Source organism: Eleginops maclovinus, chromosome 6 (assembly GCF_036324505.1).
Source record: "Eleginops maclovinus isolate JMC-PN-2008 ecotype Puerto Natales chromosome 6, JC_Emac_rtc_rv5, whole genome shotgun sequence".
Taxonomy (NCBI): domain Eukaryota; kingdom Metazoa; phylum Chordata; class Actinopteri; order Perciformes; family Eleginopidae; genus Eleginops; species Eleginops maclovinus.
Genome location: NC_086354.1, coordinates 12,604,523 through 12,628,594, shown reverse-complemented (window position 1 = coordinate 12,628,594; position 24,072 = coordinate 12,604,523). Strand labels below are relative to the sequence as shown.

The window sequence follows — 24,072 nt, the reverse complement described above, 5'->3', positions numbered from 1 at the left end:
TGCCAGCCAGATGGTCTCTCAGTGACCTCCCACTGTAACAATCAGTCCGCATTGTTGTCATGGACTCCCAGAGATAACGCTGTAGACTACTATGGCTGTGCCAGGGCCGAAAATGGAGACATGCTGTACTGTCAAAGCACAAATCCCAGCTGCACCATCCAGGGTCTTGATTGTGGAACACTTTACAATTTCTCTGTCCAGGCCTCAGATGGGACATGCAACAGCTCCTTTAGTGACCTAGTGCAGTATGGAGCAGGTACAAGAGCTGATCCAATAACTTAGTAACATTTGCACTTAAATTGATTAATACATTAAATCCTCCTCTCAATCTCTTTCTCTCAATCTCTCAGTTCCCTGTCCCCCAGACAGTGTTGAGGTGCAGCTTTTTACGATGCAAAATGAAACCCAGAAGTTACGCTTCAACTGGACGCAGATCACCTGTGGACAGACTGAGTATTTGCTGGAGTTAAACGGAAGTCTGCTGGGAGATAGCCAGGCCCTGTTTGAGATATCTTCCTATTGGACTAGCATGACGTACTTTGAGATTCCACTCCCCTGCGGTTCATCCTACTCGGCAATAGTGGAGAGCAGGAACACTGGTGGTACGAGCCAGCCCTCTGTGCCTCTCAGTGGTGCAACAGGTAAACTTAACAATCAAGCTTACATCCTGGTCTTCACAGCATTTAACTAACAAGTAGCTCAAACATGTTCTTTTATTTGAATGCTTAAACTCACGCACAGCTCAGCACATTGTCTCTTATTTTGAATGGTTTACTGTTTGGGACACTTTTATGGAACAGAGGAATCCGATTCCTACTGTGACAAGTCAAAATGTTGATTAAACCATTAGCTATATCAACAATAGAAGGTCTACTAGACCCTCTGGAAATTATGTTCCAATCAATAGCTTCAATGTTATTATTAAGTTAGTTATTTATTCCAGAGTGATGGGGTGCCTGTAGATGCTGTTTTTCTCTAGAGACATTTTGGTTATTTCACATGAGAGATGTGTGTTTGTTGTTTTTGATTTCTGATTCCATTTAGCGGCTTCAGTCTGCTGGTCCCTTGTGCATGCTCGCTCAATCTCAGACATTTAATGACAAATGTTTGCTGCAATAGGGAAAAGCCAGACATTTTATCAAAGTCTTGATGTTTTATTCAAACTGTAATTTCGCTTCTCCTAGCTCCATGTCGACCAACAGCAGTGAAGTACAGTGGTAACAGCTCCTTTGCCACAGTTTCATGGAACGCTTCAGTGTTTGCCACCACATACACGGTGTACGACAACAGTGTGACGCCAAGATCGCAGCTGTGCAGCACTGCAATACTGTCCTGTTCTCTGCACAATATCACTTCCACTGACCTGGTGATAACAGCCAGCAACACAGCTGGGGAAAGTGAAGAGACAAGTGTCCCAATCGGTAGGAACTGATTGGAGTGTGTATGTGTGGGAGAGAATATTTGACACATTAAAAGACACATTTTTACTGATTGTTTTTAACAAATTAAATTCTGTAATCTTTTTTTCTTTAGCAGTTACTCTAGGACGCAGAAGAAGAGATCTAAGTGGACAAACTCCAGAAAACGGTGAGTTTGTATTTTTTTATAACAGATGTTACAAAAATTATATTATAATAGTGACCCATTCATAATAACATAGTTTTTAACCACAGAAATAATTTAGCGCAAAGAAGCATCAAACATTTGAAGGGTGAGTCTTTAATGCTGCCTTTGATTAGCTTCTAATTTTAAGCCCAATGTGAAGGTTACTTTCTACGTATGCCAATTAATTAGCTTTCATGCAATCTTCTCCATTCTTATTTATTGGACAAACAATTCTTCAATTCAAGCTGGAACCTAATTCAAAACTGTGACTTGTTTATTCACAATAGGAGGCCTCCCAGCTCCAGTACTAAATGTCAACCAAGCACTGGCTACAGTTATTTTCCTGGAGTGGTCTCCAGTTGAAGCTGCTTCCCAGTACAGCCTGGTTATCATGAAGCAGGACAGCTCCAGTGAGTCTGAGGAGATAACGGTGCAAGGCGAGAGCATCATTGTCACTGATCTGATTCCAAACTCGGCCTACTGTTTCTCTGTGTCGGCCGGGTACACTGCAACTAGTGGACCAAAGTCTGAGCCTGTGTGTGTGCAAACAGCACAGGAGCTGTCCCAATAGGAAAACACTTGGGTAGACACAGCCAGGGGTCTGCAAACGTCTCAGGACCGAAATGTGGGGATTATTGTCAAGGTGGCAGCGTTTACCATTTACCCATAATACCAATACCTTTAGGTCTGGTACCTTGTTAATATTTCCTGTCATAATGTGTTTTGATATAACATAAGAATGGGTTAGTCGACATTTACACTTATGAGGTATAACTCATGTCTTCCAAATAAGAGCTCATGACCAAAGCATTTGTAAGTTAATCTTTTCTATTCTGTTTACAACATGTATTATCATTTGCCTACTATTGGTTGAGGTTATATATTTTACATAAGAGGCTTTGTTCCTCTTTTATACATTTTCATCGCTTTTGTAAATTATGTCATAGTCATAGAGTTAATATATCAGTGTTTACCTTTTACTATGCCTGTGTATTTTATGTGGAAATGTTTGCAGACTACATTCTAATAAAACTATCCAAAGATATTATTTGAATTCAGCCTGTGTCAACTCAATGTTTGTGATATCCCTCAACTGCAATAATGATGTGATGTTATGTCAAATACTTGCATATTCCTTTCATAACGACACCAAAAACATGTTGTTTGTAAAAGTGTTTTATTAGAAAACAAAATGCAACAGAGCAATAACCCAAACACAGCACAGGCAGGGCTCAGTGTGTGTGGTAAAAATGACCCCTTTCAGACGGCCCTTTATAGGATTAAAACATTCTCAGACTGTCGACACACGACCCTGGAACGAGTTGCTTTGTGCGGAGTCATTGTCTAACAACATGGCTGCTACTCTCAAATTTGTATGTCATTTGTTGAGAATTCCAGATAAATGCACTGTAAATTTATAGAAATGTGTTTTGTACTGCCTGAAAACAACGGTTATTATTTATACATTGCATAAAAGACATAACGACAGTTCTTAAGTTGAGCTTTCAGCGCCATGAGAACCCGACTGAGCATGCAATGCAACTCAGACCATTTATCGTGTGTAGACGGCCTCTGAAACAGTATTTACAAATCCACATCTTCACAGGGCACACAGACGCACCATAGAAAATTAAAATACCATTTTTGCCATTTTTTAAATTTCAAGTGAAAACTAACAATGGTCTAATGGAGAGTGAAAAAACATAAAAGTAAAGCAATATTACATTGGCCAAAGACAAAAACTCCAGATGTCCAATGTGCCGACATTCCTTCTCTTTAGCACAAGTAACAACTGGGTAAAAAAGAGGGAGGGAAACACAGGAGTAGAAGAATTTATATTGCTGGCCGGGACATTTACTCAGTGCTCTGACTCCTTCTGCGTTCACTATGTTTGCTATGGTCATTACTGGACTCTCGCTGATGGTGGCTCCTGTCTTTGCTACCACCAAGTTTGTGAGTGCGCTGTTCTCCGTCCCTCTCCCTGTCGTGGCTGCGCTCTCTCTTCCTGCTCTTCTCCTCCCCTCCGCTCTTGTGCTTCCTCTCCCTACTACGACTTCGGCTCTGCCTTTTGGCCTTCCTCTCTTCTCTGTGCCTGTCTTCTTTATGCCTTCTGTCATCCGTCTCCCCCCTGTTTTTTTTATCCTTGGACCTCTCCCTCTCTACGCCTCTCTCTTTATGGTGTTCCCTCTCTTTCCTCTTGTTCCTGTCGTCCCCGCCGTCTCTTTCTTTGTCTCTGCGTTCGTTTCTTCTGTCTCTGCTGCCACTCCTTCTACGTTCTCTCCGGTCTTGGTTCCTGTCTGCGCTGCGGGACCGTCGTCTTTCCCTGTCCCCTCGCTCCCCTTTCTCCCTCTCCCCACCCCCCCTCTCTTTCTTCTGGCGGTCCCGCTCCCTCTCTAGCTCTCTGTCAAAGCTGGGGCCGTGTCTTTCTTTCTCGCGGTGGTGGCTCCTGCTCCTTGACCGTTTTGGGGACTTTTTTGGACTTGGTGTCTGTTTTGGTGTCCTGACAAAAAAAATAACAGACCAAGCAGTTAAACTTTATGATTATAAAGATTACATAACCTACATAAAAAACGAATTACAGTAAAGGGAGTCATGGCAACCGATATCCTTTTAAATGCGTTACCTGGAGCTGCGTTGTTCTCCCTCCTTCCCTGGCTCCGCCACCTCGGGTTCCTCCTCCTGCACCTCTTTCACTGCAACCTTACGAGGTCTGGCCTTCATCTTCACGTCAATAGATTTCTGCACAGGCACCGGGATACGGGGGAACAGAGTGGAGAACCACTCCAGTTTGGTCAAGAAGGAGCGCAGCATCTCTCCGATGGTCATCACACAGCCACCCCCTGCCTTCACGTCAAGCTCCTGGAATCAAATGGTGGGAAAGAGCCATATGAAAAGTCAATTAGCACAGCCAGGCAGCGCAGAGGTAAATGTGTGATCGCCTGCTTAAATCTAGCCTCAAATTATGAGGTTATTTGTGATGACCAAGAACTGAAACTTCACCTCTGTTCATCTAGCTTAATCTCTTAAATCAATCAGATGTGCCTGAATTTTCTTTTCCAAAAATAGAGGAAAAAAATATAAATATAACAAAAGTCTGACTGATTTTACAGTGTGGGCGTTGATAATCAAGTGACTGTTATTTTTAGGATCCACCCCCCTTCTCTTAATATCACCTGTTTATAACAGTAGTTCAAAAGAGGTTGAATCCATTTGGTCTGTTAGCAGACCAAAAATGAAGAAAAGTGCAGCATCTAAAAAAACATTTGAGACACATTCTCATTGAGCCAAAAGGACAAAGCAAGATCAGCCATGGCTTCTTTGTTTTGCTTTCCCAAGAGCACAACAGACTCTTAAGGGGTTGTAAGCGCTTTAAAATTGCCCCCAGTGTAAGAACTGATTGGAGCAGGCAGGCAAAAGCACACCAGTTGAAGAGTTATTGACTTTAAATGGTAAAGAACAGCCGCTTTGCACTCACACACGCAACCCAACAGTGCTGCGATACAATATCCAATTCACCTGCTGCACAATGGGCATCTAAAGAAAAAAACAGGGGAATTAACCAGTTGGGAAGGATTTCATATGATCAATTCAAATATAATGCAACACAACATTGAAGGAGGCTTAGCTGCACAGTCTGGTACAAAGCATAATTTTATTTTTTAAATGGACCAATATGTAAGATTCATTGGCAGAAATAAAATATACTATTCCTAACTTATCCTCTCAAAACTTTTGAATTAAATTAAACAATGTCTATCTCTAAAAAAAAAGGTGCAGGTCATCTTCCAGAGTGCAACACCATGTTTCTACAGTAGCCCAGACGGGACAAACTAAACACTCATTTAGGGGTCACCACTAGCTTTACTTTAAATCCTACACATTGGTCCTTTAAATATGGTGAAAACTCAATCGACTTATGCAACAGTCAATACGTGTTATAAGATATGTCTGCTTGAGTGTGTATTTATATGAACGCTCCAATTACTATTTATCCCAAATTTAGTTTTGTGCAACAAGTCCTAATAAAAGCTTATCAAAAATAAAGGGCATGCCTTATTACATTGACTAAAAGTTTTACTATGCATCACATACATTACTTACCCTGATAAAAATCAGAAGCAGCCCAGTGAGCAAGTAACCTAACTATCCAGGTTTAGAGCACAGAAACTGGGGACAATTAGGCCAAATGAAGGCAAAGGTGAAAAATCAGTTATGAGCATCACAAGGGGGGAATGGAGAGCTTTTGACATGTGTTGTTTGACAATATATTTAATTGAGAGAAAGAAACATTAAATTATTACCCGAAGTGACATACCTCCTCATCATCCAGGAAGCCGTCGTACCAATCTACCAAATCTGCTGGAGGCTGAGTGTATCTAAACAAAGCAGAGAGCATAATATGAGTATTTGCATCAGAAAGTCCTATTGCAGTTATTTTTATTGACTTGTATCAATGATTCCTTTACACCAGGGGTGTCCAAACTACGACCTGGGGGCCAAATGCAGCCCGCAGGCCATTTTGAATCGGCCCTCTGCAAATTCTAAAAGTATAATGCAATATGGCCCACAAATTAAACTTTTGCTCGTTTTATATTGTACTTCTCAAATATAGTAATGAGCCCATTTTTCAAATAAATTTAGTCATTTAAAATTTGAAACATTTTCTAACAAATCTTAGTTGATAAAAAAAACCACAATAACTTATTTCCATAACACGCTTGAAATTGAACCTTCATTCACTCTTATTATCAGCAATCTGAGGCTTCTGTTTTAAGGAATGAGCTGCCAACTAAATAAATGAAGCCCTAAAGACAGACGGGAAGTAGGCAGTTCTTTCCTTAAACCATTTCCAAGTATTGTGCATTATTCTCCTACATTTGATTTGTTTTGCTAACTTATAACTTAACTTTTGAGGCAATATTCACCTCTACAAGTGGCCCAGCTCTCCGTATATTTTTCTGTATGTGGCCCTCTGTGAAAAATGTTGGATACCCCTGCTCTACACTATGAATACATTTTAGTAGCATACAGGTAATTAATAAATATATTACCATCTATCAAATAAATTGATGTGGTCTTGCCTTTCAATTATTTTATTTTAAAAAATATTTCTTTAGAATGCAACATCTCTAATTCCACCAACCTGATGTCTTCACCAAAATGTGCAAAAAATATCTAGCAATATCCAATATTTGTAAAGTATAGAAAAACACAGGTGGCTGAAAGATTTGGCAATCTCCAACATAGAAAGACCTACCTTATGTACATGAAGCCAAGTGCTCTGATGTAGGGAGAGTCTGAGTGAGTGATCAGACCCATCAGCTGTTTGCGAGTCAGCTTGAGAGTAAACAGTTTGTATAGAAGACAGTAAGCAGTAGAGACAATACCACCAGTCCCAACTCCACGCACCTAACAAAGATGAAAACATATTTGTAAAGCACATAATTGCACATTATTTACAGCAAACCTGTTCATATCAACTGCCCCTTGGACGATATTTAAGCATTCAAGTACAACAACGAAAGTACTAATAAAACACGCCTACTACATACTTGTAAGTCATCATCCTCGAGTTTGGTAAGGCAAATGTAGGGGGGGGGGGGAGATGGGGAATATAAAAAGCACGTACTTCTCACTTACCCCTCCGCACATTCCAGTCTGGCCTGCAGTCTTTCTGCTTCCCTTTTCCCAAGGCTCAGCATGATTCACCTGTAGACAAACAAAACAAAATAAATACAGTTAAAGCACTCATGTGTGTCTGTGAAACATAATTTGAGCTGCATATAAATAAACATCTATAATATCCCTAAAAAGTATTCATTTGAATTTGTTGAACAATTATTGAGATACGTATGCTGTGCTATGTTGTCAATAAAGACAGAAGAAAGTATCAGGGAACAGTTATTCTGCTTTGGCGCCTACCACCTGCCGTTATTACGCGATTTTCAGCCACCTCGGCTTCACTCAGGGTAAAGTTACTCCATTTTAATAATTCTGAAAACAATAGACAAACAAACATCCAACTATTCTTTCTTTGTAACGGTAGCCATGATTTTACGTTAGCTCGCTAACAACTTAATGTGGCGTTGACGATTCAAATACTAACATCCCGGAAGTGTGTGTAATTGTATGAGATACTCGGACATCTTCTCGAGTAATTAGGTTAAAATAGATAACACTAGGTCTGTGTGGTGGCCGTTTCCATTTGTATTTGAACACTACAGTACATTGCTACCGCTACCTTAACTCTAGCTTGACTGTACGACTGTTATCTAACTAGCATGCGGGTTAGCATTTGCTATTTTACCTTGAAGTATATTTCGTCCACAACTTCATGGTACGTCTTTAGTTCGTAAAGCTGAACTTTGAAATACGGCGAAGACAGCACATTTGTGAGAATCATTGGGTTGAGGTTCATAGTCTTTTCGTTGCCCCACAGGGGCAATGTATTCCCATGTTTTCCTGATGCAGGCTTGCTAACGGCCTGTGTTGGTAGCTGGTTTCCGACGTTAGCCATGTTAGCTAAATCCCACGCCGTTTAGGATAGTGTACAGTTAGCGTATTTCCGATTACAGGTCCATCAATATAACATAGTGAAGTGTTGATCGTTAACAGTTCCGTCCGTTCTTGAGTAGTTGATTTATGGTTTAATTGACTATAGCAACTTCCCGCCGTCGCTATAACGCTAGCTAAACCGCTGTTGCCGTTGCGATTTGGGAACCGGAAGTGAACAGTGGTGTGAACTGCGAACCACCGCTGCGTAAATTCGCTTTATGTTAGGAAAATAAAAGTATGACTGCATACACCAATCTGTATACATTGTGAAACTGATGACTGAGCACGCTTATCCTCCATAAATATTGATTTTTATTATTATATTATGTGGTGACTGGAAAAGATGCAACTTGTTGTTACTTTTAACACAGTGTATCCTTCTTTGTACAGGTTTACTTTGAGATGTTTGCTTTGACGAAACCGGAAATTAAGTTGTCGCCGTTGTTAATATTATTAATCAGAACCTACCGATTCTAAGTTGTCTGCTTCCATTGTCGTAATACCATATTTAATACGGCGAGAAATAAATGGTAATACAAAAATCTTATTGAGTTAACTGTCTGTTCATTTTAAATACTCTGTCTTTTAGTTGTGTTATGTCATTACCGCAAAAAGACAACAAACCAAAAGAGCACATTTTTCGAAATGATTTATTTGGCCTGAAATAAAACATTATACAATTTTAAAAACAACCTATTGATATCTTTAAAAACATTGTGGGCTTTACACATCCTACTTTCATAATGTAGTCTTCTACATAGTTTAGATATAACTTCTGAAATGGCAGCAAATACACTTTTACAAAATCTTTGATAAAAAATAAATTCATTACTTTAGAGACAACAGACAAAGGCACATGCTCACACAAAATAGAAATAATACCATTAAAATAAAAATCATGGTATTTAAATAGCAGTCATCCTTACACCACTTTAAATGTGACAAGGTCAGATGTTACTACTTTAGACTTATGGGAACAAAAGTTCCCCCTCCAGCCACATACAATACAAACAGATAAATAAAAATCTGCCATAATAAAAGCTTTTTTTTTTTAAATAGCAGAGACACCCCATTACAGCTCAAATCTCACAAAGAGGGGTGAACAATATTTGTTGAATGACAGTACTTAAACCTAGTCATACAGCTTTCATAAAAGAACACCAATATAAATGTCAGTACATCAGTTACCCCAGTTCCAAGATATTCAAAACTAATGTGTCCTTCACCTTCACTTCTTGAACACTAGGGAGCTCTCCTGGTCAACAAACACTGTAGGTCAGATGCAGAGAACTGCCTTTAAGAAATTAAATCCCCTGGAGTGAGGCGGGATCAAGTTCTGATGGCACCTCTACAACTCTCCAGTCTTGTGTCCTCCCGCTTCAGTGAAACATGGCACCCTTTGACAGTCACATGCTTCCTAAAGCCTAGCGCTTGATCACCACCTGCTCATAGGCTCCAGCTGCAACCCTGGAAGAGAATGTGCAATGTGTTACATGACAGCATATGATGGTGTTTTTATATGTAGAACTAACATTATGATGTGAAATTGAAAGTCCCTTCACACATGATGAATATATTTCTTATGAGGATCCCCATTCAGCACATTTGCAATGAATGTAGACGAATAGTAAATGTGTAGCACCAACAATCCACAATTACATAACACCCACCTCATGTGCTGGCTTCCCAAGGCTGTACTCCCACCAGGACCAACAAACAAGCTAAGCCCCTCCTCTGCAGAAATAAATAGATACAAACACACACATAGACATACACATTAGGGGGATGTAGTAGCTAGTCTTATTAGACCTTTCAAAGAATATTCAGGGAAATGATGATGATGATGATGATGATGATGATGATGATGATGATAGATAACAAACACAATCAAAAGATACAGTTTCATATTAAAAATGTATGCAACATCAGTCTCAATGACGTAAGGACAGGGGTATGTAGCACTGCAGACAGTGTGTGCTTGGCTATCAGTGAGTTTAAACTGCCCTTGTGGTATACATAGAAATGATATTCAATCTTACCACTTTATCAAATAAACTCTAATATTTCGAATGGAAGGTAACTATGGTATGGTCCCGTTGGAGTAATCATTTTTCAGGCATTGAAGGAAGTACTTAAAGACGTTGCGTTGTATCATTGCAACACCCCAAAGTAACTTGATCCCATTAGCAGGATGATAGGCAACTTTCCAAGTACACCTACATAAGTCCACTAAATCACAGATTAGGTGTACACACCCTCTGCACTGGAGTCCAAGAAACCGTTGCTGAAATCCTGGCTCTGCAGGATTTTCTCTATGATGTCATCAGCATCCACCCTGGTTGCATCAACTCTCTTCAGCTGATTCTCCATTGAGTTCTGCTTGACTGGATGTCTAATGTAGAAACAGAAATGGAATATAAAACAAATGTACTTCATAGGGAAGAGATACAATATATTTAGTGGTTGATTAAAACCGTTACCCAGGTTTGTCTATAATGACCAATGTAGAAGGATCAAAACCAGTCTAAAACTTATTTTAAATTAAAGGGGTAAAAACCTTACCTTGGAACTTTAGCTGGAGTAGAGGGGTGTTCAGGTGCATGTTGACAGGTTGCAGAGGTGGGGGGAGTCGTCCTGCTCTCCCCCAGCTGGTCACTGGGTTCCAGGATGCTGCCGATGCCTGTGGAGGCAGAACCCCCTGACGCGCTCCTCCGATGGCACAGATCTGTTAAACTGGAGTGATTTGAACTGTAACCTAAACGTGATGAGAAAGTGAAAATGTTAAGATCCTGCAAATGATTTGTGTATCTGGTGTGGTTAAAAAGGTGCTTCAGGGAATAATTAGGTGTCCCTGGATTGGTACCTGAGATTTTTGACTTCTCACTTGCATAGCTGGGTGTTCTTGAGTGGCCGTACGCTACCAGCTCCTCTGGGACAGAAACTGACTTCCCTGTAGTATCTAAATGATAAAAGACACAAAAAGTCAGTGTTGACATTTCAAAATCAAAAAGTTCCCACAACTAAAATCGTATTATATTATATTCAGCAGAAATATTTCTTATTTGAGGTAAACAAAAAACCAAACATCTTTGGTAAATCATCATGCTTATTATTCATAGGCTTGTGAAAAAAAACATTAATGATACATTTTAAATTGTAACTGTTGACAATGGTTCTTTAAAGGATCATTTCAAAAATGTTGACAACAATAGCTGCTAGTGTGCTTCTGTCAAGAACATAGAAACTAAACTGATTACCTGGCAGAAAACTCTTTAGAGTGTGTATGTACATACCAAGTAGTAAATGGGATATGTGCATGTCCCCTCCCTTCCTGTCCTCAAGGAGACAATCGGCTTCAGCCTGTGGGTTTCCCAGAGTCATGGCAGTAGATGGGGGACTAAAGGGAACATGAGAGAGAGTGATGTTACTGAGAAGCAGGGTGGTGTTAGGAACATTGCTCATTGTTGTTAGAAAGAAACTACTCCTTCCTTATGTTAGACAGAAATTGGACCATACATTGATTAAAGCCCACATGAAGAGCCGACAGTGATGGACTTCTTTGACTCCTATTGGCAGAATACTCAGTGCTTTTTCTTCTTTGATTGTCTCCTTCAAAATCTGCTAGCGTTAGCTAAATCACTTGTGTTTAACTTAAAATACGTTGTCTTACTGGTTTCTGTAGAAACCTTCATTTAGACGTTTTTGGATGCACATTAAGTTTTCTTAACCTGTACCAGTGGCATTCTGTACCTATACTGATGGGTAGTTAGCATACAATCTTAATGCACTATCAAAGTCTGCTAGTTCCTCTGCTCCACAGCAAAATACAATGATCTTAGAACTAAAGTAAATAGAACACTGGGTTGTTTTTGTCTGTAGGCATCAAACATGACTTTAAAAGTAGAATTTGTATTGTAGCTCAAGTGCAGTTGGTTAAATGCATCACATCATGTTATAAGTGGCTATAACTCTACATTGAAAAAACTGAAACGATATACAATGCAAATAACTGTACTAAGTTGAAAGCAATATTATGACGTTTAATTAGGTTCGAGTTAATATTATTTCTTTCAACTAACCTAAGTTATGTGAAATTTGTTGACATAATACATTGAATTAAAGTCAAGGTTTCAGTTTTTTCAGTGTATGAGTTATTTTGTTATATGTTTGTTTCCTTGTCTCTAGTCCTAATATTGTTCATGTTGCAAATTCAGCTGCTAGTGACGATATAAATACATTATACTTGATGTGTCAATATCGTTTCATACGTGGTATTGTGGACAGAAATACGATTACTTTTTAAGCATATACCGGACCTTATCACAGGAAACCCTTCTTATGTGCTTCTGAGATGCTATGCCAAATAAAGGAATGAGGGCGGACAGTCAGCAAATAAAGAAAAACAAATGCGTCATCTCCTTTGTTTCTTCACACACATGATGACACCCCATGGGCAGAATGACTAGCCCTGCTATTAAGTTTACACTTTAGACATCTCCTAGGCCGTAGTGTGTGTACTATTACACTGAAAGGAAGTAGTTACAGGGAAAGACTGGTTATAGAAAGTGAACTGTTTGCACATGGCACAGGCTTTGGCAGGAGTGTGTTGTTACTTCATGTTCTTGACAAACAGCTCTACAAAGCCATCTGGGCTGAGCTGATCACACATCAGCTGTTGTCCACTATCAGGTTTAGGCAGATTAATATCTGAGTGAGGGTTTATTAGCTCTCAGATAAGCATCTGATAACCCTGACAACTCAGTATAATACTTCATAACATTAAAATATTTGAAACCTGTGTGATAGAAGACATCAGTGTTTGGTCACATTGTGAGGATGTGACGACAACAATTTCCTGTGTGGGGCATAATTCCTTTGAAACCACAAATACACTCAACATAACAGACACGTCTCAAGTGTTATGAGTAATGACACTAAACTGATGAATAAGGTCAAAATGAGCTCTTACGTTTTAAAACAGGGGTCTCCTGACATAAGTTGTGTGGTGATGACAACCTGTAAAGAGAGAAAATACAGTTATGGTTATGTTGGTTTTAGGCTGACAAGCATCTGTGTATGTAAGATGGGAAAAAAGCTGCGACGCAGAGTGCTTTAACAGGTTTTGTTTGGAATAAAATGTTGTGAAATGTTAGTCTATTGGAGAATTTGCCTCAGGAAGAATATTTAAAAAGCATTCCCATGGCTCAGGCAGTTTATAGATCACACGCTCAGACATGTGTGGCATCAACTGTTGGGTCATGCCACTTTTCCATTCATGACATAAATCCAACGTTTTGTCAACTTCTGCTGACGAACTTAGGAACTGGTGACTTGATTTAGAATGCCAAAGTTTAGCAAGAACAGGTTTTGGGCTATACTTGTTCTAAAATCCATTATAATTGTACAGACATGTAAGCATAGATTATTGGATTTTAGCAGAACATTGCCTGACTGGGAGAGACTTCTAGTTTCTAGTTCAATTCAAACAATAACCAAAGGAGGATTGTGGAGCTTTGCGTTAAACATTACTACACCTTTAGAATTGAGTTGTCCTGTCTGGTGTTCTTGGTGTCATATCCCTCTAGGAGACACCGTCGTGTGGTGCTGCCAGACCCAGCAAACTCAGACAGGTTCAAGTCAGCAAAGCCCAGCTGCACAGGGGTATAGAGACCAAACAGTTAGAACAGAACTCTGTTAAAGTGCCAGCACTCATAAAGTATTTGTACATAAAGCATCATCCTATAATAATTCAGGGTTATAAAATATACAGTAGTATTTGTTTAAAAGAATCCAACCCAGCATAGGTTTTTAGAAACACACCACATGACACTTTCAATTCCTGAGGAAGCAGATTTATTCTCTTTGACTCATCATTTAAGTTATTGGTTAACAGAGCCTATGTTTTGATTTAGAAATGTTTCAATCAGTAACCAAGGCCGGAAGCTAGAAATAAAAGGATTCTTTGTGAATGGACTCACCTCACTTAAGGTCACCTTCACACTTAGAGGCCGACTTTTATCAAATACATTTTATGATAAGACTGTTTAATGGATATCAGGCACGTAAGCTGCTATGTTTACAACAAATGTTCTACAGACTTAAGAATAGAAGTCTTACCTTTGCAAAGGTTTTTCCACCCTTCAATTCCTAAAATGACAGAAAGGGAAAGTTACATTCTACTGACACAATGTATGAGTCCTTGCAGAATGGCCACTGTCTGCACCAAGCACATAGTTTATAAATTAACAGTGTTCCTGTTCTCATTTAGGCAACATTCGCGGCCCAGTTAACTATGTGGACTCTGTTTTGGAAAATTGCCACTATGCATTTTTGTAATGTCAACAAAATAGAGTTGGCGGCAGAGAAAATGTCCTGTACCTTGCGCACAGACACCCGACACAAACAGGGGTCGAGTACACCTGTCCCAGCATTGGCACTCATCTTACACACGAAGGAAAATCTCTTCCTCCAGCGTACACAGTTGGCTTGGACTTGCTCCCTGTGGGAGATAACACATTTAGAAACACTTCTTCAAACAGAATCAAAAACACAAAAGGCATAGGCTAATGATTACCAAAGCAGCAAATATATATCTAAACTCTTTCACATGTATGATATTTTACCCTCAAATTGTATGACGCAGACCATCAACAAAGATGAAGATCATATTTAATTTTAAGGAATATATATAGGAAAACAAAGCAAATCATATTTAGTCATTTACTCTGTGAAATTTGCTTATGGTCTGTTTTTACACCTTGAGCTATCCCCTCAAAACCTATTAGATGATGAATTCACTTGAAAACATAGCTAAGTCCAACTGGTCAGGACGTAAATATGCAAGACTTTAGTCCAATACTCACTGCACTTGACTAGAATAAAACAGCCTTTTGGGGCAAATGCAAATTGTGAATACTACTTTAAATATCACTTCAAATAATACATGCATAATGTAAAGACTTCTAAAAGAAAAATAATAAATAGGAAATATAGGGGAAAAAAGGACTTCCGTTCACCCCTAGACACAAGATTGACAATATGCTTGTATTCAAAACAGAGAAAGCAGTTGTGGTTGGAGCAGGGTAAAACGGAGACACAGTGTTTGGAAACAGACAGTTACTATGGCAAAGCAATGAGGGTTAGACATATGCTATGCCTGTGTCTTTCTTTCCCCAGTGACTCATTTAAATGCTACAGTAACATTACAAGCACTTATAATCACCAGCCCCAAAACTTGTGCGATTCTTTCAGTGGAAGAAAACGCTTTGGTTATAACTGCCATAAATAAAAGTAATATTAGATAACCTTCATGTAAAACCGACTAAAAGAGAAAATGAGCCTGATAAAAATAACAAACTATAAAGACTCTGACACAATCCTAAATATAATGTTATTATCATTAAGCAGAGGTGGAAAGTAACTACGTTTACTTGAATATTGTACTAAAGTACTTTTTTTTTTCTTCCTTTTTGTAGGCTACCTTACTTGAGTATTTCCATTCATGCTACTTTAAACTTCTAATCCACTACATTTATTTGACACTGACAGTTACCAGATACTTCGAACATTTAAAACACATGATATGGTATATTCAGTACTGTAGTACTATCTACACCGTATTTGGTCAACACTGACAAACTACATTACTAAAAGGCTCTTAAATGTAGAAAAACAGGATAATACAATAGCCATAATATTATAATAATGTAAAAATAGATATTAGGCATAGTGAGTACTTTTACTTTGATTCTTAAAGTACATTTAGCTGATACTTATGTTCTTTAAGTTATTCTAAAACGGTTCATTGATGCTAATACTTTTGTACTTTTACTTAAGTAACATTTTAGAAATCAGGAATTTTACTTGCATGTGTTTTTAAGGAAAATAGTATTTGTGTATTTTAAAAGTAAAGGATTTGAGTACTTCTTCCAGCACTAGTAAGACTGCTACTGCAGTCGCACTCACAGAAAGCCAACGTGTTGCTTAGCAACTACTTTGATCAACATTGTACATAGGTTAACGGAACACACTTTAAGTTCCTTCCATTGCAACATAATTCTACATTATGTTAAACAAATTAGCGAGCTGGCTCTATTAATGTTGTGTAAATCTCACATTCCTGGTTGCAGGGATTTATATCTCCTAAAACACTCAGCACATTGTCACCTTTTGAAGTTAGCGAGCGTTAACCTGGCTACTGTTAGTAAACTTTAACAACATAACTAAGTTAAGGTTGGTCGTTAAAAGTCAGGGAATGCTGTTGCCAACAAAGGAGCAAACAATGTGACAATACATGTTTCAAAAGTGTCCATAGAAACTTGAACACGGTCTTAAAAATGGCCAAAAACAAGCTCAACTTAAATTTAATTTTAGCATGTTGGAACAACCAGTGAACCGTGGCTATAAATAGAAAAAACATTCTTACCGAGACGACACTTCAGCAAAGCCTCCATCTACCAGTCTCACTTTACAGAATAAAACTCCGTTTACGAAGGGAACCGACGACAATTCCTCCAAGTCGAAGTCTACTTTAAATTTAAATTTCTTTTTCTTCATAAGAATGAACGACATGATATCAGTGACAGTCCTGACAGTCGTGGTAAATTTTCACAGACAACTGAACACTTGTACTGCTGCTCCGTCGCTGCTCTCAGCTGCTGCTTGTTGCGGCAGTCTGCAGACACGACTCAAAGTTCAAATCCTCTCCTCCACCCACTGAAAAATATAATACGTGACGTGAGGGAAATTCCACCGTTTCATTGGACAATGCAGGCATGAAGGAAGGAGAAATACCCAGGTCACGTTTTGAATAGTTGTAGCCTGTACTTCACTACTGAAACTCATTCATATTTAATGCCCTAAAGTGACCCTTTTACCGTGACCACTAAAGTGTTTAAGAGAAGTGGTTAAAATAAACAAAAGCGATAATGTAATATTATGCAGGCATGTGACAATAAGAAGAAATCATGAAAGAAATGCAAAATAAGCACATGGCCACTCTGGAATAACACTACTAAAATACTATCCGTCAAAAGACATTTGAACCATTCTATGTTTGTTATCTGTAATTGAAAGGAAGCTAATAATCCATCATCCAAATGCCATTGAATATTCAGCAAAAGCTTTATGCTTATTTTTCACTTTATTAATGTAAAAACAGTGATGGAAGTAGCTATAGGTATTCTGTATGTAGCCGGTCTGGTCTGAAACGTCAATTTGTTAGAACTCTGCGTTGTGGATGATGTGGAATGACATGAGGAGATCTTCTGCCTTGCCAACCAAGATTTATTTTCTTCAAACTGTGTGAAACACAATAACATCAAAACAGCAACTTCACTCGACAGAGTTTCAACATGCACACCTCCCCTCAGCGGAGCCTGAAGCCGACTGAGGAAAGTAGCGCAAATCTACCGGAACTAACGATGTCACAAAATAAAAGCATACTTATCGAAATAAAAGCTCCCCAAAATAAATATACAGTAACAAGTATTTACAAAGAAAATATGAATAAAAGTGGATTATCGGTTAAATATAAACAGGATAAATGAATACATCGGTTACATGTACATAAAGTGTAGAGAGGTGGCATGTTATTAATTTAATATTAAACTTAAGTACACATTTTGGGTACTTGGACTTTACACAAGTGGGGTCTTTGCATGTCGCTATACTTCATTACATTAATCTACATCTGCATAAGTAATTTAGGTTGCATACTAATAGTGTTATTCAGTTTATTTTCCATGTTAGGTTAAGCATTATATTTATTCTCTACTTTCTGACAGTCAGTAAAACCTATTCAAATATTTAGGGACCCAGTGATGATACACACACACGGGCTTTGAATGACTCTCTGAGAGCATCTGCTTCTGTGTGAACAACAGCGCCCTCTTGTGGCTCCCAGCGACACTGCGCTATAGGAAATATCGCTGTGTGTTATCTCTACTGACACGTCCTGCTAGATGGAGAGATAACATTTCCGCAACATTGAATATCAGATAAAGCAGGAGTAAAAACAGATGGGAATGTTCACCATTAGAAACATTAAGCGGATTACCCGAGTAATGCGGGGTTTATTTCGTCACATTACTGCTTTCCATCTTTCCTGCTTTTCCGTAGAACATTTCCTGCTGTGGCTATCCTTTATTGCTCCGCCCACGATTACTGCAGTTCTCCTGATACGTTACAAAGTAACACCTCTGCACCGGACAGTACAACATTGTGCCTGCAAACCTCTTTTTTTCAGTGCAAACGCCGAGCTCACACCTGGATTTCTGTAGGGTTTATTGATGATTTTCAATATGGATTTATAACCATATCCTGACTGCAGAACGGGCAAATCGTCTTGACTGCTGCTCCCTCGTTAGCTCTGCAATGTATCCAACGTTACGGACGGTTTTACTATCAAATGCGCGCTGCTGGGATGCCGACAGCAAGAGGTCATGCCAGGACTTATTCGAGAAGCTTGATACCAATAAAGATGGAAGGGTGGACGTCGCTGAATTACGAGCGGGCCTCAAGGCAATGGGCATATTCCGCCAGGGAGCCGCACAGGTAGGGTTACTTGTTTGGGTCCTGTGTGTAGGAAAGAGTTTCAGGGCTTGGCCTGCTTGTTTTGCATAGAATTCATTAGTAGTTTACATGTCTGTCTGTGTGTGTGTGTGTGTGTGCATGACTCGCTCTTATGCAACTGGAAGAGGGAAATGAACCATTCGATTGTATGAGTGGCGGGTTTCATCAGGTTAACTGGGGGGGCTAAGCTGGGGTCAGTAGGTCAAGATTTCAACATTTTTCATTCAGTTTAAAGTCATAGCCCACAAAACAACATAAACAATCATTACTGGTGTTTGTTTTTGTACCAGAAATGGAGTCAATGACTGAGTTAGTTTTATTTTATTATATTATAAAAAAACAATGTCTGTTATTTTTCATTCAAGATTCAACACAGTCTTTGCTGCAACAATATCAGAAATTGTATTATCATAACTTCTCTTTTGGAGGGGGGCCATAGAACTGCTCAAAGATTTGATCTCCTCTCTGCAGAAAATTGTGTCGTCTGGGGATCAGAACAAAGATGGCAGTCTTGACTTCAACGAGTTCAGCAACTATCTGAAAGAGCACGAGAAGAAGCTGCGGCTGACATTCAAGAGCCTGGACAGAAACAACGATGGTAGGACCTTCCTCAATGTAAAAATACTTGGCACGAGTTCTCACACATGGTGTCAGCACACATGCCAGTGAAGGTTTACAATACCACACATTCTCTGTTTATACTTCAGCTTGTTTTAATTGAGTCTTTATGTCGTGCCAGGGCGCATCGATGCCTCAGAGATCCAGCAGTCCCTTGCAGAGCTGGGCCTGGATATCAGCAGAGAGAATGCACTGAAAATACTACAGAGGTTAGCCCTTCACTTCAATCCACTCTAACATATTTTTATTTAGGATGTTGCCAAGATGTTGCCTGTGTGTAATCTGACAGCTTTATTTTGTCAGTTATAATCATAGATGATAGGTTAAAAGCTTTCTGTGTGTTTCCCTAGTATGGATGTTGATGGGACGATGATGGTGGACTGGAACGAGTGGAGAGGGCACTTCTTGTTATGCCCCGCTCACAACCTGGAGGAGATCATACGCTACTGGAAACACTCCTCGGTATGGGGCAAATACACACATTCTGTGCAGTGGAATTAATCACTTGACTTCGAGTCCTTCTTTACAAAATGTTATGGGCTATTTCTGCATAGCACTTTTTCTCTGCAGCTTGAAAGATTAGAGTTTCCAACAAAATTAGGTCACAGCAGCACACACAGTTTGCCTCGGCTGGCTCCTCCACATCTTCGTAGTGCAAATAAGGATGTCATTGTTGAGATATTTTGGTCCTTTGTTAAAAACAACACCAGTCGAAAATTGTTCATACCATACACATGCCATAGTAGTGACTGGAAGACACATACGTAAATAGCTGTGCATGCTCTTGTGTTTCCCTATAGGACTGCATTCAAGTGCCACTGTATTTGTCACTAGCAGAAACCATTCATGCTTTTGCTAAAACATGGGATATGTTTATCTGAAACAGCCTGCAACACGAGAGCACAGTCAGCTTAGTGATTATGATTCCACAAGCAGTTCAAGCTGATGGATAAGGAGCTCAATGCATTGTTTGTTGTTGAAATAGTTTCAACCTCTGCAGTATTTTCCCTCCCCTAGTTTGACCTTAACAAGTTCAACCAAAAGTCAACGGATATAAGTGTTTAATGCTTTTAGTGTGTTAAATTCCATGTCGAAACCTAACATTCAAGTTCTGTGAATGTTTCCTCCTACAGTGTAAAGGGTATTTGGCAAGTGTATAAATACTATTGCTGCATCAGTGAGACAATAGACCTCAAAAGGAGAAGTGCTTGTATGCGTTTTTTCCGTAACGTTGACAACCCAACCACATAAGCTTATGTGACATTCGCCCTTCATGAAAGAGATACAACCTCAAGGCCAAAATAATAATATAAGACACTTTTTACTCTATTTATCATTGCCATAAACTGACAAACCAAAGTGATTTCAGCAGATGTGTTTAAATAGGTGCTGGACATAGGGGACAGTCTTGCCATCCCGGATGAGTTCACAGAGGAGGAGAAGAGCTCAGGTCGATGGTGGAAGCAGCTTGCTGCAGGTGCTGTGGCAGGGGCCATCTCTCGCACTGGTACTGCTCCTTTGGACAGAATGAAAGTCTTCATGCAGGTGAAATACATGAAAAAAAGATGGACAAATGTATATTTCCCTTAGAAGGATAAATTAAGATACATATGTAACCTTATATATTTATTCTGCAGGTTCATTCTTCTAAGACTAACCCGATAAGCCTGGTTGGGGGCTTCAATCGGATGATCAAAGAGGGAGGTCTGTCCTCACTGTGGAGGGGAAATGGGATCAACGTTTTAAAGATCGCACCAGAGACAGCTATCAAATTCATGGCATATGAACAAGTAAGCTCTTAAATGCAAATTCAATTTGCCATTTATATAATTCGATGGTTTTCATCCCAGTTTTATAACATCACACATTTTTATAAAGATCCATTTTTTTTGCCATTTGTGTTCTGTAGTATAAGAAGTTGTTGTCATCAGAGGGCCAGAAGATTGAGACACACAAGAGGTTTGTAGCTGGCTCTCTGGCTGGAGCCACGGCACAGACATCAATCTACCCCATGGAGGTAAGACAGCTGTTGCATCAGTAAAGCAAGATAAAGTCAGCATTTCACCAAAACTTAAAAATTCCACACAAATCCAAACCAATTTCTTCCACAGTATTTATTCTGTTCTGATCTCTCTGTCTAAGGTATTGAAAACTAGACTGACCCTGAGGAAAACTGGCCAATATTCAGGAATGTTTGATTGTGCCAAGAAGATCCTGAGGAATGAGGGAATCATGGCTTTCTACAAGGGCTACATCCCAAACTTAGTAGGCATAATTCCCTACGCCGGGATAGACCTCGCTGTCTATGAGGTATGCAGGCTTTGTGATTTATTTGCCCCTTTATGATATTTCTTAACAGAGTGCACTTTCTTTAATTAATTTAATTATATGCACCAGTTCATCTTATATTATAGAGCTGCATTAAATCACAGAAAGTCATTTTTAGGTCCTATGTTGATGGATTTCAATTCATCTCTTTCCCGTGTTTCAGACTCTAAAGAACACGTGGTTGACGCACCACGCCAAAGACTCAGCTAACCCTGGAGTTCTGGTGCTGGTGGCCTGTGGAACCGTCTCTAGCACCTGCGGACAGCTGGCCAGCTATCCACTCGCACTTGTGCGCACACGCATGCAGGCACAAGGTAAACTCATCGGAAAGTTCATAATCGTGGTGACCAAATTGATATAGCACATAATTTAGTCTAAATGGATTTGAATCATGTGTAATTGTGATTTTTAAAAATGATTTTGCAATTGTGATATGGTCCACATTTATAGGAGCGAATGATCATTTTTGCAATAGAGATATTCTGTTTTGAGTCTGTAGAATATGATTTGTAGGCCGGATTTCTTCACAGTACAACGATACTTAGTTCAGAATGGCATTATCACACATATTTTGCCATTAACAACTATTGTGCCACATGAAATTTAAATATTGCATTTGTCTTTATTGCAATTTGAATTTATTTCCATTTATTTTTTCAGCCTTACATAATTACTCAGGGGATTATACTTTTCATTATGGTTGAGTTGTTAATGTGGTGACCAAATTCTGTGAAGGCCCCTGATATTTTCTGTCCACATACTCTTAAGTTATAGATCACATAAGTGGGCTGCCTTTTAACATGCAGCACTGCCTCCGTAACTTACTTTTTTCTCTGCAGCGTCTCTGGATACATCAGACCAGCCCTCCATGAGCAATCTGATGAAGAAGATCGTAGCCAAAGATGGCTTTTTTGGACTCTACCGAGGCATCCTTCCAAACTTCATGAAAGTCATTCCTGCTGTCAGCATCAGCTATGTTGTTTACGAATACATGAAGACTGGCTTAGGAATATCCAAATGACCCTGGAAGCAAATGAAAAAAGAACATTAACTAATTATTGGACTTGAAAATGACTGAAATAACTCCAAAAATACAGACAGACATCAGACATACGGAGCATGACTTTCGCCAGCTGGAACAGGAGTTCAGCAGATGGAAAACTGTATGTATCGGAGTAATGGTGGTCGGTCAGAAGCTACAGCATTTATCGTTTGTGCTGAGCATGTTTTAATTTGTATCAACTGTTACACATAATGCACCCCCTAAATATGTACACTCTCCAAAATAATATTTCACATATAAAAAACTGTACTGTAATTGATAGATACATCATATTTGAAAAACAACGCATCTTCAGTTAGTAACCTCATTGTACTGTTTACTCTTTAAAAACTCAAATCAAAATGGAATCTCAATGGGACACAATGTGGTGCTTTTTGGTAACAAAATTAATATTTTCTTCAGAGAAAGCTGGAGCTTATTCAGCGAGGCTTAACGGTAGACTTAATTGTCTTTTATAATGGTAAAGTGAAAAAGTAAATGTTTAAGTCCACATTCTTTAGAGGTCATTTAAAACTTCTATAAGTTGTAAACAACTGCCTCTAGAGTGCCTCCAGTCAGCTGCTGTCACCTAAAAATAACTGGCCCTGAAAAGTCAATAACGTTTTAACACTGGAACACTGTGAGCATGAGACAAATGCATGTTTGTTAAAATAACTCAATCTGTGTGATTTGAGAAATAATTTAAATGCACCTTACATCCACACAATGTGAACTCTCTGGCATTAATATATGTGTTTACGATATATACGTACATATAGACACTGCATTTTTTCACTGCTATGATAGGTACTACAGCAATGCATGGTAACACTTCTAATGGTAATAACTGGTCGTTGTGATTGAAATACTTGCAAGGAGTATATTTTGTCCTGTGTCACTTTTCATTTCATTTCAACACACACACACACACACACACACACACACACACACACACACACACACACACACACACACACACACTCACACTCACACTCACACTCACACTCACACTCACACTCACACTCACACACACACACGCTGTTTCATTATGCAACATTGTGTTGCTTGAAATCAATGGTGAGCTCTTCGGGGTGGGTGTTATCAGCGCCACCTGGTGGATAATAAATACAAAACGCATAGACACATTGCTTACAATAATAAACTACTAGTTTTTCAGAACCCTTCCTGTTGTTAATAATTTAGGCTAACTAATATTGCTGTTAAACAGTGTGAAGTACCTTTGAATAGAATAGATAAACACTGTAACGGTGGTAGGGACAGTATATCGACGGTGTACACACTAATTACTGTGTTGCTAGTGGAAAACTATTTTTTCCGAGTGCTCTTATCTC

General features: G+C 39.1%; 4 protein-coding genes across 5 annotated transcripts; 2 read left to right on the top strand and 2 right to left on the bottom strand.

Annotated features, from left to right (window-relative positions):
- The first annotated feature begins 134 nt into the window (after nt 1-134).
- Nucleotides 135-2,580, top strand: LOC134865541 (uncharacterized). Its single transcript, XM_063885123.1, has 5 exons — nt 135-256; nt 351-641; nt 1,185-1,421; nt 1,534-1,587; nt 1,893-2,580. The coding sequence occupies exons 2-5, from the start codon at nt 392-394 to the stop codon at nt 2,174-2,176; spliced, it is 825 nt and encodes a 274-aa protein (XP_063741193.1). The 5' UTR covers nt 135-256; nt 351-391; the 3' UTR covers nt 2,177-2,580.
- A 185-nt stretch (nt 2,581-2,765) lies between these two features.
- prpf38b (pre-mRNA processing factor 38B) lies at nt 2,766-8,338 on the bottom strand. Its single transcript, XM_063885119.1, has 6 exons — nt 7,913-8,338; nt 7,246-7,314; nt 6,863-7,014; nt 5,921-5,981; nt 4,229-4,464; nt 2,766-4,105 (listed from the first exon to the last, which is right to left on the bottom strand). Exons 1-6 carry the CDS (start codon nt 8,120-8,122, stop codon nt 3,460-3,462), a joined length of 1,374 nt encoding a protein of 457 aa, XP_063741189.1. The 5' UTR covers nt 8,123-8,338; the 3' UTR covers nt 2,766-3,459.
- A 454-nt stretch (nt 8,339-8,792) lies between these two features.
- Nucleotides 8,793-16,834, bottom strand: LOC134865540 (EEIG family member 2-like). Of its 2 annotated transcripts, none has more exons than XM_063885121.1 (11): nt 16,586-16,834; nt 14,539-14,659; nt 14,278-14,307; nt 13,695-13,811; nt 13,130-13,176; nt 11,454-11,557; nt 11,024-11,119; nt 10,723-10,915; nt 10,416-10,552; nt 9,831-9,894; nt 8,793-9,627 (listed from the first exon to the last, which is right to left on the bottom strand). In XM_063885121.1, exons 1-11 carry the CDS (start codon nt 16,729-16,731, stop codon nt 9,585-9,587), a joined length of 1,098 nt encoding a protein of 365 aa, XP_063741191.1. In that variant the 5' UTR covers nt 16,732-16,834; the 3' UTR covers nt 8,793-9,584. The 2 variants fall into 2 exon arrangements, with proteins under 2 accessions (XP_063741191.1, XP_063741192.1); XM_063885122.1 differs by having other exon boundaries at nt 11,045-11,119.
- A 1,285-nt stretch (nt 16,835-18,119) lies between these two features.
- On the top strand, nt 18,120-23,903 carry LOC134865538 (mitochondrial adenyl nucleotide antiporter SLC25A24-like). Its single transcript, XM_063885118.1, has 10 exons — nt 18,120-18,714; nt 19,204-19,330; nt 19,472-19,559; nt 19,701-19,812; nt 20,737-20,895; nt 20,988-21,140; nt 21,260-21,367; nt 21,493-21,660; nt 21,842-21,992; nt 22,518-23,903. The coding sequence occupies exons 1-10, from the start codon at nt 18,535-18,537 to the stop codon at nt 22,697-22,699; spliced, it is 1,428 nt and encodes a 475-aa protein (XP_063741188.1). The 5' UTR covers nt 18,120-18,534; the 3' UTR covers nt 22,700-23,903.
- The last annotated feature ends 169 nt before the right edge of the window (nt 23,904-24,072 follow it).

What these genes read in the sequence shown, in the direction of transcription:
- LOC134865540 (XM_063885121.1), bottom strand. Translation starts at nt 16,731, where the DNA reads ATGTCGTTCATTCTTATGAAGAAAAAGAAATTTAAATTTAAAGTAGAC. An exon ending in GTGGAAAAACCTTTGCAAAG is followed by an intron (nt 13,812 to 14,277) that starts GTAAGACTTCTA and finishes ACCCCTGTGCAG; the next exon opens with CTGGGCTTTGCTGACTTGAA. An exon ending in CATATCCCATTTACTACTTG is followed by an intron (nt 11,120 to 11,453) that starts GTATGTACATAC and finishes TTTATCATTTAG; the next exon opens with ATACTACAGGGAAGTCAGTT.
- LOC134865538 (XM_063885118.1), top strand. Translation starts at nt 18,535, where the DNA reads ATGTATCCAACGTTACGGACGGTTTTACTATCAAATGCGCGCTGCTGG. An exon ending in CCTGGACAGAAACAACGATG is followed by an intron (nt 19,331 to 19,471) that starts GTAGGACCTTCC and finishes ATGTCGTGCCAG; the next exon opens with GGCGCATCGATGCCTCAGAG. An exon ending in CATCAATCTACCCCATGGAG is followed by an intron (nt 21,368 to 21,492) that starts GTAAGACAGCTG and finishes TCTCTGTCTAAG; the next exon opens with GTATTGAAAACTAGACTGAC.
- prpf38b (XM_063885119.1), bottom strand. Translation starts at nt 8,122, where the DNA reads ATGGCTAACGTCGGAAACCAGCTACCAACACAGGCCGTTAGCAAGCCT. An exon ending in TGGACGAAATATACTTCAAG is followed by an intron (nt 7,315 to 7,912) that starts GTAAAATAGCAA and finishes GTTTGTCTACAG; the next exon opens with GTGAATCATGCTGAGCCTTG. An exon ending in AGACTGGAATGTGCGGAGGG is followed by an intron (nt 7,015 to 7,245) that starts GTAAGTGAGAAG and finishes CATCTTTGTTAG; the next exon opens with GTGCGTGGAGTTGGGACTGG.
- LOC134865541 (XM_063885123.1), top strand. Translation starts at nt 392, where the DNA reads ATGCAAAATGAAACCCAGAAGTTACGCTTCAACTGGACGCAGATCACC. An exon ending in AGAGACAAGTGTCCCAATCG is followed by an intron (nt 1,422 to 1,533) that starts GTAGGAACTGAT and finishes TTTTTTCTTTAG; the next exon opens with CAGTTACTCTAGGACGCAGA. An exon ending in TGGACAAACTCCAGAAAACG is followed by an intron (nt 1,588 to 1,892) that starts GTGAGTTTGTAT and finishes TATTCACAATAG; the next exon opens with GAGGCCTCCCAGCTCCAGTA.